The sequence below is a fragment of the Crocuta crocuta genome, unplaced genomic scaffold (assembly GCF_008692635.1).
Source record: "Crocuta crocuta isolate KB4526 unplaced genomic scaffold, BGI_CrCroc_1.0 scaffold197, whole genome shotgun sequence".
Lineage (NCBI taxonomy): Eukaryota > Metazoa > Chordata > Mammalia > Carnivora > Hyaenidae > Crocuta > Crocuta crocuta.
Window position 1 is genome coordinate 3,226,181 of NW_027532002.1, and position 16,135 is coordinate 3,242,315.

Here is a 16,135-nt window from a genome sequence, read left to right on the forward strand (position 1 = left end):
AAAGTCACCTGGCAACTGTGAACCTCCTTGCACCCTGAGTTGCAGAAATCTGATATTTCCTGTTACTTGTGGGATGTGTAGTTGAGGTTATGTCAATTAAATGCACATCTGTGCTCAGTACATCGTACCCGCCTCTGTGTTATGTAATCTTGAACTTTCCTTTTGAGTTGGGATTCTGATGGTTAGGGCTAACGTAGCTATAGGCACAGCTAATTGAATCTATGGGCTCTGGGTTTGGGCATCCACATTTGGGCTGCCTTTCAGTGCCTCTGGTCTTGTAGATGGTTGAGAGATTTAATTCTCTCTCACAGTCAATGTCTCTCTCCTCACATCCCTTCCAATGCTGCTCCTGTGCTGGTATGGGATTTCCTAGCCACTACGTGTGACACAGTTGGATTTTATTTGCCACCTCTGTCTCTGTCTCCGTCTCTCCCTCTCTCTCTCTCTCCACACACACACACACACATACACACCTCTTATCGGTGAAAACTTTGCCACTATGTACTATTTCCATGTCTGAAAACAGACATTCTGCCAGCAAAGAACTTATCTGATTCAGATCTCTCCATTGGGTGGTTAGGTTAATCTTTCACCCACTACTTTGCCAACTCACAGTAAGATAACATTTTACTTAAACCAAGTGCTACATGCACAACAGACAATGAGTGGCCTTCTTGGCACCCAGCTCCCGGTCCTGTGACGCGCAGCCCAAGCAGAGTGGGAGCCGCTTGAGGCTATAGCTCTGACTTTGGCAAGATACAGCATTTGCATGAAAGCTTTATAAAGTTTATTTAGCTTACTTCAAATATTTTATTTTAAATAAATCACCCAAACCAAATTTAATTCTTTTCATTTGGACAAGGAGAGAGAACGCCCATGTTATTAAAAGACAACAATGCTTTTCATTCTTTCTTCAGGTCTGATTTGAGATGTCTCTCTTTTTTTATTTTTTGATGTTGATTGAATCATCATTGCCCTTTCAGATGAACCCCACAGAGATGGCCCTACAATGAGGGAGTACACCAAGGTTTAGCCTAATTGCTGCTTTTTACCTACTGAATTGTAAATTACTACTTTTGCAGAGGAGCCTGTGAAAATGTTCTGCACATTTACCTCAAGTTTACTCTTTGCTATTCTTTTCAGGGGTCTGCAAGAACCCCCAGACACTACCAAGACAGACTAACCCAGTCAACAAGGCAGTAATTGTGTGGGATTTTAGAAACAGACAATCCAGTATCACCTCTGCTGGAAATAATGTGACACTCACTTAACAACAACAGATAAACAAAATAAGTTTTAGAGTATTTGAAGCTATATATTCACCCCTTTTCATTTATGTATGAAACTATATTTGAATCTAAGTATTTACTCTTGCCTCTTTCCAAAGGATTGTGAGTAGCTTACAGGCATACATACTAAATGATTCAAATCACATAAGGGTAGACATGTAAGATGAAGTAAGGAATAAGCTTATTACTCAAAGGCTGCATGCCATTAGAGGTGGGCTACAATTTTTTTTTTTAATAGTTTATTGTCAAATTAGTTTCCACATAACACTCAGTGCTCATCCCCACAAGTGTCCTCCTCCATGCCCATCCCCCCCTCCCCCCACATCCATCAGTCCTCAGTTTTTGTCAGCATTCAAGAGTCTCTCATGGTTTGCTTCTCTCCCTTTCCCCCACCATTTCTGCCCTTCTTCTCCCCCTTGTTCCTCCGTCAAGTTCCCTACAATTTTATTTCTAGCTTCCTAGCAACTAAAGCAAAGACAGTGACTTTAATCAGTCAAGATTAATTATGCTTTTATAATTTTTTGGAGGGCTAAACAATGAAAATATAAACACACTCAATTAAATCCAGAGGCTTCTGGTCTGCCTTTTTTATACCAGCTTTGGTCTCCTACTTCATCTACTCACTGGATGTCGGGAGTAAGTTACTGTTACTGGTACCACAGTTGTTCATTTCTGCATTCACCCCTGCTGTCACCCTTGTTAGTGGCACCGATCATTCTCAAGCACTTGCCCTGGGAAGGGGGTTGCACATGACCCCCAGAGGAAGTTTGGCAATGTCTGGAGACATTGTTGATTGTCACATTCTCCAGGAGAGAAGTGCTACTGGCCTCCAGTTGGTAGAGATCAGATACTACCAAACAGCATACAGTGTGCAGGACATAGCCCACAACAAAGAATTACCTAGTCAAACTATATAGTACTGAGGTTGAAAATTGTAGCAACTGGGGTGCCTGGGTGGCTCAGTCAGTTAAGCATTGACTTCGGCTCAGGTCATGATCTTGCGGTTTGTGAGTTTGAGCTCTGCATCAGGCTCTGTGGTGACAGCTCAAAGCCTGAAACCTGCTTCGGATTCCATGTCTCCCCATCTCTCTGCCCCTCCCATGCTCATGCTTTATCTCTCCATAATAAATAAATATTAAAAAAATTGCAGCAACTAATAGGGTGTGTATGGGTGTGTGTGATTTTGTTTGAATAAGATAGAAATCAGTCACTTTTCTGGTTTTAGAAAACACTAGCCTTAGTTTGTACTTCAGCCTTCATTGGTCTCTGGAAACCCATATGTAAGAAGAGCTTTTGTAAATGACAGAGTAGGAAAAAATGAGCCCAAAGTTTGTTCTAGATCCTGGATATAATGCCAAGGGAATTTCAAAATAGGATATCTTTAGGCCATAGCTAAAGGACATCAGAATATGTCTACCTGAATGTGTTAGGAAAATCTGGGTACTCTTTTAAAAAATTGGAAGTCATCCCATCTCTTAACTCAGTCTGCATAAATAACCCTTGCCAATAGAATGTGTTTTACAGCATTGGTGGAAGAACTGCTGGAGAGCAAGAGAGAGTAAACAGATGGAAAGAACACCAAAGGAAATTGAGAAATAGCCATCTGATGATATCATGTAGATTTGGACCAAGAAGCACATGCCTGGGCTCTTCCCGCACTGACCTGCTGGATGCAGGTGCACAGGGTCAATGGTCTCCCTGATGCCCCAACAGCTGGGTGGTTTTCTCCCTTGCCAACTGCCTCTCATAGTGACAGAAGTTTTACAAATACAATAGTTAATATGACCTGTTAAAGACTTGGTATGATTTTGTCATGTCCATCCTTCTATGTTCTTTCTTTTGTTGTTGTTGTTGTTCTTCTTCTTCTTCTGATAAGACACCATTATTATAGATTTGGAAAGGCTAGCTCAGTGGATAAACTAGTAATGAAATGTAACTTTTCTCTCAACTATCTCAATAATCATCACTTTCATTCTTGTGACATTAAGTCAGATAATTCAAGATTTGGGCTGTTTCTGCGCAAGACTAATCCTATGTATTTATTAAACTGATAAGCCATGATCCTGCCTGGCAGTGCTGTGATTCGCAGATGTAACTTATCTGTGCTAACGCAAATGGGACAGGTGAGCTAGAAAATCTTAGGAGTTCCTTTGAACTTTGTGTCTGCTTCAATAAGGAAATATGCAAAGATCTTCACTGACATGGCTGTAGAGGAAATCTTCATCAGTTTAAATTCTACTCTGCTCATCCAGAAAGGAATGAAGCTTGAGGTAGCCTCTAAACCATCCATAAACACAGTTTCCACAGAGAGTCTCTGGGAGGATGATTAAATGTAATAATTTATATACATTTTGGATCAACTGGTGTGTTAGTCATAGTAATTCTTCTTCCTTCACTAACTGTTGGACTCTACTAAGTCATACTCGGTTGGCTCCCTTTGAGTTGTGTTATGTATGGCATTCTCTTAAAATAAAAATTATTTTACCAAATCGACAATTTAATTTTCATTAATTCAATCAACATTTTAATTTTTTTAATGTTTTTTATTTATTTCTGAGAGAGAGAGAGACAGCATGAGCTGGGGAGGGTCAGAGAGAGAGGAAGACACAGAATCCAAAGCAGGCTCCAGGCTCTGAGCTAGCTGTCAGCACAGAGCCCAACACGGGGCTTGAACCCATGAACCATGAGATCATGACCTGAGACGAAGTTGGACACTTAACTGACTGAGCCACCCAGGCGCCCCTCAAGCAACATTTTTATCCAGTATATAATGTATAATTGTTTAATTTCTGATTGTATAATTTATAATATATCACATATGTATCTATTGTCCAAAAAACCCCACAAAGCCAGGATACCTTTTAGCTATATAAACTGATTTTAAACATGTGGAATAAAACAAACGTGTTCCCACCTGAAAGCTGCTTTCAACCATCATCTAAGCCCACTTCTCTAAGGCTAACTAGTTCATAAAATACTTTCTAATAGATTTCATGGCTTTGTTAACTTTGCTTATACATTAAAACAATTTGACAGTGACATTACTAATACTTAGAAAACTATCTGTCTACAAGAGAGTATAAGAAACTCACTTTAGAATTAAGGCACACATCGACCAATATCTATCATATCAGATATCCCATGCATATCCCAAGCAAATGGAAATGAAAAGAAAGCTGGAGTAGTTATATCCATATCAGACAAAATATGCTTTAAAACAAAGACCATAATAAAAGGCAAAGGGTATTACATAACAATAAAAGTGTAAATGCACAGAGAAGATATAACATTTTTATGTTAATGTCATATTTATTTATATTAAATGATTAATTAAGTGTATACTAAACGTTACATCATAACATGTAACACTTAGGAATATATATGTACCCAACATAGGAGTTCCAAAATATGTAAGGCAAATATTAACAGAACTAAAGGGAGAAATTGAAAGCAATAAAATAATAGTGGAAAACTTTAATATCCCATTTTCATCAATGGATAGAACATTCTGACAAAAAATCCATAAGGAAACATCAGCCTTAAACAACACATTAGACCAGATGGACTTAATAGATATTATACAGAACAGTCCTTCCAAAACCAGCAGAATACACATTCTTCTCAAGTGCACATGGAACACTTTCCAGGATAGATCACATGTTGGGCCATAAAAGTCTCAATAAATTCAAGGAAATTGAAATCATATCACTTATCTTTTCCAACCACAATGGTATGGAACTAGAAATTAATTACAAGGAAAAAAATGGGAAATACAAAACATGAAGATTAAACAACATTCTACTTAGCAACCAATAAGTCATCAAAGAAATCAAAGGAAAAAAAAAAACAACAACTAGAGACAAATGAAAACAGATATGCAGCATACAAAACCCATGCAATGCAGCAAAAATGGTTCTAAGAGGGAAGTTCACAGCAGTACAGACCTACCTCAAGAAATAAAAAAATCTCAAATACACAATGTAACTTTTATACCTAAAGGAAATTTTTTAAAAAGGACAAAGCCCTAAACTAGTAGAAGGAAGGAAATAATAAAGATCACAGTGGAAATAGATGAAATCAAGACTAAAAAGACAATTTAAAAGATAAATGAAACTAGGAGCTGGTTTTTTGAAAATGAAATAAAATTGACAACCCTTAGCTAAACTAGCCAAGAAATAAAGGAGACTCAAAGAAATAAAATCATAAATGAAAGTGGCAAAGTTAAAATTGATCTCGGAGAAATACAAATGATGATAAGAAACTACTCTCAACAATTATAAGACAACAAGCTGAATATCCTAGAAGAAATGGATAAATTCCTAGAAACATACAATCCTCTAAGACTGAATCATGAAGAAATACAAATTCTGAATAGATGGATTATTAGTAAGGAAATTGAAAGAATAATCAAAAACCTCCCCCAAAACAAAATTCAGGACCAGACAGCTTCACTGGTGTTTTCTACCCAACATTCAAAGATTTAATACCTATTCTTCTCAAAGTTTTCCAAAAAATTAAAGGGTAGGAAAAGTTTCCAAACACATTTTTAAAGCTAACATTACCCTGATACCAAAACTACGTAAAGATACCACCAAAAAGGAAACTACAGGCCAATATCCTTGATAAACATACCTGCAAAAATTCTGAACAAAACATCAGCAAATCAAATTCAACAATACATTAAATAGATCATACACCACAATCAAGTAGGATTTATTCCAGGGATGCAAACATGTATTCAACAACCACAAATCATTCAATGTGATACATCACATTAACAAAATGAAGGATAAAAATGATATAATCTCAATAGATGAAGAAAATAGACAAAATTCAATATCCATTTATGATGAAAACTTTCAGCAAAGTGTATATAGAGTGAATATACCTCAGCATTAGGTCATATATGACAATCCTACAGCTAACATCATACTCAATCATGAAAAACTAAAAGCTTTTCCTCTAAGATCTGGGACCAGATAAGAATGCCCCCCTTACCACACAGTACTGGAAGTACTACCCAAAGCAATTAGGTCAGAAAAAGAAATAAAACTCCTCCAAATCTGAAAGGAAAGAGAAAGACTATCATTATTTGCAGATGACATGATACTATGTAGAGAAAGCCCTAAAGAATCCACCAAAATAATTAGAACTAAAAGTGAATGTAGCAAAGTTTCAGGGTACAAAATCAATATTCAGAAATCTAGGCATTTCTGTACACTAATAACAAAACATCACAAAGAGAAATTTTTAAAATTTTTCACTCACAATTGCAGCAAAAAGAATAACATATCCAGAAATAAACTTAACAAAGGAAATGAAAGACCTGTACACTGAAAACTATAGGACAACTGATGAAAGAAATTGAAGAAGACACAAATAAATGGAAAGATATTTCATGTTCATGGATTAGAAGAATTAATATTGTTAAAATACCCATACTACCCAAGGCAATCTACAGATTCAATACAATCCCTATCAAAATACCAATAGTATTTCTTACAGATCTAGAACTAATAATACAAATTTGTATGGAACCACAAGAGACCCCAAATAGCCAAATGAGTCTTGAGAAAGAAAAACAAAACTGCAGGTATCACATTCCCTGCTTTCAAACTATACTACTACAGTAATCATATTTTTCTGGAGTACAAAAACAGACATGCAGATCAATGGAACAGGACTAAGGGCCCAGAAATAAACTCACCCATATAAGGACAATTAACCTATGACAGAGGAGCCAAGGACATAAGATGGAGAAAGGACACTCTCATCAATAAATGATTGTAAGAAAACTGAACAGCCACATGCAAAAGAATGAAACTATCTTTCACCATAAACAAAAATTAACTCAACTGGATTTAAAGACTTGAATGTAAAACCTGAAACTGCAAAATTCTTCGACGAGAGCACAGGCAGTAAACTCCTTGACATGTCTTAGTGACGTCTTTGTGAAGTGCCTCCAAAAGCAAGGAAAACAGAAGCAAAAGTAAACAAGTGGGACTACATCAAACTAAAAAGCTTCTGAACAACAAAGAAAACCATCTTCAAAAAGAAAAGACAACCTGCTGAATGAGAGAAGATATTTGCATACCTTATATCTGATAAAGGATTGATATTCAAAATATGTAAGAAACTCATACAATGCAACAATGAAAAGACAACCCAATTTAAAAAATGGCAAAGGCTCTGAAAGAAGACATCCAGAAGGCCAACAGACACTTGAAAAGATGCTTAACATCACTAATTATTATGGGCATGAAAGTCAAAAAAGCCACAATGAGATATCACCTAACAGTTGCTAGAGTGGCTATTATCAAAAAGACAGGAAATAACACGTGTTAGGATGTGGAGAAAAGGAAACCCTCCTACACTGTTTGTGGAAGTGTCTAGTGGTGCAACCAGTATGGAAAACAGGATAGAGCTTCTTCAAAAAATTCTGCCATATGACCCAGCTATTCCACATCTGGGCATTTTTCTGAAGAAGACAGGAACGCTAATTTGAAAAGATCCCTGCACTTCTATGTTCACTGCAACATTATTTACAACAGCCAAGATATGGAAACAATCTAAGTGTCGTCTAATACATGAATGGATAAAGAAGCTGTGGTATATTTCTATAATGGAATATCACTAGCCATCCAAAAAAATGAAATCTTGCATTTGTGACAACATAGATGGACCTTGGGAGTATTATACTAAGTGAAGTAAGTCACATGAAGAAAGATAAATACCACGTGATTTCACTCATACGTATAATTTAAAGCAAACAAACAAACAGAATAAAATTTAAAAGAACCTCAGAGATACAGAGAATAGACTAGTGGTTACCAGAGGGGAAATTGATGGGGGGAAGGTATGTGTACGAAATGGATGAAGAAGGTCAATTCTATGGTAATGGATAGTAACTAGACTTGTGGTAATTACTTTGTAGTGTATTCAGATGTTGAATTATAAAGCTGCACACATGAAACTAAATAAATTAAATAAGTAAAGTACAAGTTGTCTCAAAACCATATGAATTGAAGGGGGCTAAAATGGCAATTTGCTAGTCATTATGTCTACATGTGGGCATAACATGGAACCTGCTCTGCTCTGAGTGATTAGCAGTGAGGTCTCAGCCAGCTTTCAGAATAAGCCATGTTAGAGAGAACCATCAAGAACTCAGTTAAAAAGAACAGAAATGGGGTGCCTGGCTGGCTCAGTCAGCTAAGCGGCTGACTCTTAATTTTGGCCCAGGTCATGATCTCATGGTTTATGCGATCAAGCCCCATGTTGGGCTCCGTGCTGGCAGAGGAGAGAACCATTAGTCTGTTTTCTCCCTCCGTCTCTGCCCCTCCCCTGCTTACACAAGCATGCGCTCTGTCTGTCTCTCTCTCAAAATAAATCCATAAACATTAAAAAAAATAACAGGATGGCCAAACCATTGCCATTCTAAAGACTTCTTGTTTAGCTCTGCCAACAGCAACACCAAATGTGCCAAGGTGAAGTGTAAAGAGGGTGGGGTTGGAACAGAGAAAATAAGTGTGGCTGTTCGGCTTTATAATGACAGAAGGAAAATCCCTCCTAGATTATGTATATTGTTTGTTTTGCTGAATATCATCCTAACTGCTATGACTGCAGATGCTATTACTTAAAATGCATATTAAGTTACCTGGTCCTTGTTAAAACCTCATCAGACCATTTAACTGCTAAATTTCTCTTAGCAACAAATTCTAATGGAAACATCTCAGTGGTGCTTCTGAGAGAGGGTCACGCCTGATTTCGAGTATCTGTAGAAAAGTGGGATGGCCCCATCCCATCCTAGAGTCACAAAAGGTGCAAAAACAAATACCACCATTTTTCCTGTTGAATTATAAAAGGTGAAACAAATATTAATAGTAATTTCCAAAGGAATTAACTTACTTTCAGTGCAAATAGGACAGCATCCTTTTCTGTTGAGAATTTTACCCTGATCAAGAGGAAAAAAAACAAAAACACAAGAGCTTAATGTTAAGAAACAGGGAACACTGAGGATAAAACTCTTTGTTGAATCTAATACCGGTCAAACCAATGAAATCGGTCCAAGCTATATTTGAACTCAATGCCCAGATGGTGATGATGATAGTGAAAATGAACTTCGAAGTATCAGGTTCTAATGCCAGGCAAAGTCATTCAGAAAGCTTTCCTGTTCTGATCCTCTGAGAAATATAATATCCAAAGGACTCACTGGTGTGATTTTTCTCACATGGAAGGAAGATGGAGATAGTCTGGATTCAACCTTTTCACTGATATCCAGACTAGCCCTCCAGAGTACCTAGTGTACACACATAAAAATGAGAATTTTCTGTCAGTCTCTCAATCCATGTAATACCTTTGATCTATCTTTGCTTGTTAGAGATGCCTAAACAGTAAGTCATAACCCACATGCAGGCCTATGGATATGGACAATATCTGTGCTACAGATCAGATTCAGTCAGATTTTACTTTCAGAAAGTGGTATGCTATCCATGTTAAGTCACTGTTATGCAGTCAAAGCCAATGAAGCCAAGGGTTTTGAAATGCTGAGTAATTTTCCATTACCTTTCTGGAAATACAGTGTAATCTTTTATCTGTTTCTTCTAATTTTTTAAGTGCATGACATTAAAACAAGAAAACATATTCTCAGGGTCAATATCAGAGAATGGCATTGTCTTATCTCTGACTCAGTGAAGCTCAGAGAGAAAAAGAAGTATGGTCAATTGCCACTACTGATCAATTGCATGTAGAATAGAATAGAATAGAATAGAATAGAATAGAATAGAATAGAATAGAATAGAATAGAATAGAATAGAATAGAATAGAATAGAATTAGGTACGCAAAAAAAAAAATCATACTGACTTAAAAAATGCTGGTTGATAATTGAAGAACTAGAACATCATCTGATTCATTTTTGCAGCAGCCAGGCCTAAAATGGTACATTAAAGGCTGTGACGACGTTGAGACTTAAAACTCAGTTCCACTCTACCCTCCCCTGGTTTGGGGCATTATGACATATTTTCATTGCCTAGAGCTCTATTCATTTCTATTTGACACAGAGGCCCCCTTTAGTTTTCTTGTGACTGAAAGAAGCCGAAGACAAAATCAAATGAAGTCTGCTCTAGCCAAAATCAATGAGGTTGGCTCCCCCTGGAGTAGTGGCCCCAGGGGAGCGCAGAACTATTTGAACCAAGACCCTAACAGAGGGTGACTATATGAACCCCCACATCTGTACCTTGGCAGAAACCTCCATCTCCTTTCTCCTGGAACTGAGTGCAGCTGATAATCTCACTGAATCATATAAGGAATAAATCAAGCGCAAGCTCTGAAATCCAGGCTCCCAAGTTACATGTAACTAGCTGTAGAACTCTGTGGACACGTGACCTCACTGGTAAGAAGGGTCTAGTAATAGTGCCCAACTCAGAGGGGTGGTCTCAACATTAAACAGAGGAAGTCCTGTGACTGTACAGCAAGTCTCAGTACGTATCAATGATGATGAGATGGCAATGTTATAATAACCTGTCCTCACTGGAACCCCCCACAAGCCTTCTCACAACCTCCCTGACTCTGTGGAGGACTTAAGGGGAGGATGGACAGGAAATCCAACCATTAAGCCCTTCAACTCATACTTCTGGAAAAAGAGAGGAGCAGTAGCCAGGAAGAACAGAGCAGGGAATATAGTCTGCTTCTTTAAAAAAAAAAAATTTTTTAATTCCTCCAGGCAATGCAAGGGAGGGGAAATATGCATTTAACAGGGTTTCCATGGTAGAACTAAGTTATCTTCCAAAGTCTTTGCACTGGCCCCTGAGGAGGGAAAGTGTGAACCAGAGGAAAGGCTGGAAAGCTGCCTGGAAGCAGAAAGGTGGCCCCTGGGGCAGGAGCGGGGCCCAGACAAGCTTTGACAAGAGCAGGAGGGGGAGGAAAGGTCTGCCCTTGGAGAGATGGATGCTCCTGGCTCCAATGAGGTCCTCACAGAGGAGATGCTAACGAGATGCCACTGACATAAAGAACATTGACCTCCCCACAGCAAGAGGACAATGAAACCCATCAACCCTGCCACAAGTGACGGGGCTCAAGTAAAGCTGAAAACTCCACCACGGCCTGTTGAGGCTAGTTACTTGAGCCACCAGGTTGGCACAGCGTCCTGTTTTTGTCTTGTAGAATAAGGAAGCCCATTATTACCAACATGTGCTGCAGCAGTTCATTAGCAGTGAGGGTTCCCCAAGGACTGGCGTAAATGATGTGATCCCATTTTTCCCGATGAATATTTATAAGCAGACCATGTTCAAGTCTACTTATTGTATCTCCCTCTTTTTTTTCTTTTATGGGAGGTTTTCAGTTTTATGTCTGAGGCTTTTTAAAGCAAGACTAATTAGGATTTTTTTTCCTTTTTCTTTCCCCTCTTCATTCAGTTGTGCAATCGCAACAGCTGTTGTTTTTTTGTGCCTCATTTGGCACTCAAGTAAAAACAGCAACTTTTTGTTTATAATAATAACAGATGTGAATAAAATTAAAAGCTGTCTATAACAGAGAGGGAGGGCATGTCCTGAATATATGGATATTTTTTTTTCATTCACTGGAAGGTATTGAATAGGTTTGACATTTTCCCAAAATGCATAAAACCTTGAAAGGTTTCAAGTTGCCGAGGTGAATTCAATGAAGCTCAGGCTGTAGAAGATAATGGTTGCTTTATTCAGCGTGCTGGAACTGTGGGTTTCTGAAAAGAGATATTTCCATAGAGGCACTGTTTCCTTTTGGGGCTATAATGGAGGCCAAGGTTAGAGAGGGAAAACGTCAGGAAAGGGGTCGGGGGTGCTGCTAGGCCAGAGAAACCCCTTGGAGAGTTTATTAATAAACAGCTACATACCCTTTGAATGGCTAAGGGAAGAAACCTCTGATTTGAGAAGAGAGAAAGAGAAGAGAAAAATACCTTGTTCAACAGAAAACCAGCAAAAGGAACAAGAGAGCAGATCTAACAGGATTTGGAGACATTAAAACAGAGAAGTGGGAGAGGCCATTGAGAAACAGGAGACTTGGGTCAAGTGCAAGGTAGGAGCTATTTTCCCACAAGGCTAGAATTTGGGTGGGAAGTGCAAAAAAGGAGCAAAATTTGCAAAGGGGGGTTGTGGCTCTTGGGGAACCTAGAAGTATCAGGGAATCTGGATTCTGTGCTCAGAAGACGGCATGTGGCCATGCAGCAGGTAGGATGTTTCCCAAGACCTGAAGGTAAAAAAAAAAAGTCAACCTGCATTCCAGACATACCTGCGGGCAGCTGCTGATGGGAACACACTGCTTCTTTTGACACTCTGTCTTGCCCTTCACACAAGCACAGATGGTGCAATTAACAGAGGACCACATCTCTCCATCCTATGGGAGAGAGCACACGATTCTGCTATCAGCTGGACGCTGGTGGGAGCTAATCCAAGAGGCTGGAATTTCTCTGCCAAGGAGAGCATTTCTTACTCTGAGTGAGGGATCCATCATCAAACTAAATTACTCTGAGGTGTCTATCTACATCTACCCAATTTGAGGGTGTGTGTGTGTGCGCGCACGTGCACGCGTGTGCTCTCCTCTCTAGGATATAAACAGAATTTTTGTGTGTCTAACCAAATCATATTTGCATCTTGCTCCTCCTGCATTGTTTACTTAGCTTCACCCTGGAAGACAAGCATGAGTTGAATGTGATGCAGTACTAGCAAAGCTCTAATGTTCCTGTTTGATAGAACTGAAATGTTTAAGCTATTTCAGGGAGAAGCAGTTGAGATGTAGGAAGGTGGTGGATTTAGTCCCACATGTGACATGGTTCTGGACCACACAGGATACGAACATTCAAAAAACAGAGGCTAATTCAAAGGACTCTCATCGCCCAGGCAGACACTTGGTCAGCAAGTCATCCAAATATGTGGAGCTCAGACAGACTATTCCAAGATACCGTGTCCCTGACTGTCTGATACTTTCCTCCTCAAAAGCTAGGTAGCCCCTTGGGACACATTTTCTAACCCAAAAAGTTCTGTTTGAGGAGTATTTTTTGGCTCACGGAATCTATAATACACAGTTGCCAATAGCCAGCCACAAGAGGCCCTGTACCTCTGGAGAACACACAGGGATGTGCATCCTAGTTTATGGAAGAGTAGATTGCATGTTCGAGGGTTGGGTTTGAAAACAAAACAAAGATTCCTTCCTGGGTTTGTAGATAGAAGCAGAAAATTTTGTTAAAAACAGAGGAACTAGCTCAGATTTTGATGACTCCTCCTCTTCTTCCTTTTCCTTCTCACTTTTTGAAGCTATTTAAGGACAACTAGAACCTTTTGTTTCTCAGGGAACAAAGACCTAACTGAATCGGTCTCAAAGGGCATCTGACTGGTCCAAATTCTCTGAGTGCGCATTTCTAGGACTTGGTGTTTCAAAGATGACTCTCTGTAAATAATTTTAGGCCTCATCACATAAAGGAACCTTTGTACAGCAGTCTTGAAAGCACCTTGTCCACGATACCATCATGAGGGTGAGTCTATTGCATCCCGGTGCTCTGGAAACAGAGGGTGACTTTACGTAAAAAGGACACATGAGTGGCTGTGAAAGCCTGGTGTAAATACAACACACACATGACCCCCTTCCTTTGGCCATGACACATCATTTCTTACTGATTCCATAAGAATCCAGACTCACCCTCCAACTCCATCAATGCAGAAGGAAATCTGGCCAAATGTGACATGAAGATCTCCTGCATCTGACTTGATTTGGAGGGTCTGAGTCTCAAGAATGTCCAGAGAGGACACCTTCAGGTATAGAAAGACTCCCTCCACCTGACAAACTAAATGGAAAGCAGTTTGGACAAAGATAACAAGCTTCATCCTGACGTTTACATGGTCATGGCACAGCTATGCTGCCAGAAAACCATGGGTAGTATTTGAAAAGCAGCAGATGGTCAGCAGACAGCCATGCCAGCTCGGTGGGGGCAAGGCTCTCTCACTTTCACTCGATGGCTGTGCCAGCAAGAATATCCTCACCTGAATGTCTTCCAGGTGAGAAAATCACTCTTTGGAAAAGCAGCTTTGTGAAAAAGTTCCAAAAGTAGTAAGCTATCGAACCATCAGGATCTTGGAAAGGGACACTGAGCATCTCTGAGTGAATGTGATGCCCTCCGTCAGTTGGGCTCCCATAACAGTACCATCCGGGGGTGTCCTCAGCTCAATCCCAATCACTGGCCTACCACATGTGGAAAAGCAGTAATGTTTTACAGGCTTAAAATACTTTATAGAGCAAAAATAAAGCCGAGGAAAACCATTTTTTCAAACAATTGGTTCTCTGCTCCATGTATACTTGATTTTAAATATATGTATGTAATATTACAGTATAAATAATTACATTTGTGCTTGCATGCACGCGTGCGCACGCGCACACACACACACACACACCATATATGTCTACAAAATATGGAATCCTCCAGTCTGCCTTTTGTCTGGAGCTTTGTACATTGCAGTAGAGTACAGTGGTTCCTACGAGCTTGGCTTGTGACATACCCGAAACACCTTGTTGCCAAACTTGCACACTTTGACGTCTTCTGGGGGCACTCGCAGGAGGCACTCTTCACAGCAGCTCTCCTCCCCTCTGACGCAGCCACCAGGGTGGGAACATTTCTTCTTACATACCACTGTGGAGTCCTGGGGCCCAAAGACAAACGAGAAATTAAAAATGATTTCCATCTCTACAACCATCATACCTGACCTTCCTTTAACATCCCACAACTGCTTTAAAACATAGTCTGGGGGTGCGTGCATGGCTCAGTGGTTAGGTGACTGACTCTCGATTGTGGCTCAGGTCATGATCTCACAGTCTGTGAGTTCGAGCCCCACATCAGCCTCTGTGCTGGGCATGGAGACTGCTTGGTTTTCTCTCTCTCTCTCTCTTTTTCTCTCTCTCCCTCCCTCCCCTTACCTCCCCTCCCTCTCCCCCCCTCTAAAAAAAGAAAACATATTCTGCATATATCATATTTAACTTGTAATAAATCTTTTATCTACTTCAAAATGTTATTTGCTGATTATATATCTGAACTAGAAGATGAAGAAGCTATGAATACCCTCACTACTTTCCAAGTGTTTATAATTTAATGTTCAAGAAGCTGATGATTCCACTCTGGCCAACGTGTGGCGAAAAGGTCCAACTGACTATGAGCCAACCAGCTTCCCTCTTCCTGCCCTTCTCCTCTTGCAGCTTCATTAACATGGCTCTCCTGGGTCTCCTGCAGAGCATGATGTCACCTTTGAGGAGTTTAGCATAAAGGCATGATATCTAGTCAAATAGTAAAAATTAAGACCTAATGTTCCTCCTCAAGATAAAATCCCTTAGCATGTTCCATGTCCACAGAAGAACTGAACAGGACATTCCAAATCTGGACCATGACCATTCTAGGCTCTTCTATAAAATGTGGAACCTTAACCAGGTTGCTTAACCTCTGAGAATGATGAGTTTATATCTGTAACTTTAAGAGGTATGGCTTGATTTCTAGCCAAGTAAATTGTGCCTGCTGATTCACTGAACAACACGTTGAAGAAAAGTTCAGAGCAGTTTAAGAAAAGTAAACTTTTCTAGTGCCCCAGCCAACAAGATGCAATTTCACTGGAGTAGGTTGTTAGTTGGAATGAGTGTTAAGAGCAAAGTATTTATGAGACTTGGTGGCAGGCATGGATGAAGGAGAGTAGTGTCCCTGGTAGATGGACAATCCCTTCACAGTGTGGAGTTAGTATGAGACCAATGATAGGGAAATGAGACCAAGCCCTCTCCTTAGTTAGCATTGAGAACGAATTCATTTAAACAGGTTTTGTAAATCAATTTATGTAACTTCTGCAGC

At 39.5% G+C, this 16,135-nt stretch overlaps 1 protein-coding gene across 2 annotated transcripts in view; it reads right to left on the reverse strand.

Moving 5' to 3' along the window:
• The window catches only part of BMPER (BMP binding endothelial regulator), a 250,362-nt gene that overhangs the window by 91,701 nt on the left and 142,526 nt on the right, over nt 1–16,135 (reverse strand). For both annotated transcript variants that reach the window (XM_077775354.1, XM_077775353.1), the window contains exons 9-11: nt 14,808–14,948; nt 12,550–12,654; nt 9,195–9,240 (exon numbers count right to left, since the gene is read on the reverse strand). In XM_077775354.1, the coding sequence (XP_077631480.1) occupies nt 9,195–9,240; nt 12,550–12,654; nt 14,808–14,948 (292 nt within the window). The remainder of the gene's footprint in view (nt 1–9,194; nt 9,241–12,549; nt 12,655–14,807; nt 14,949–16,135) is intronic.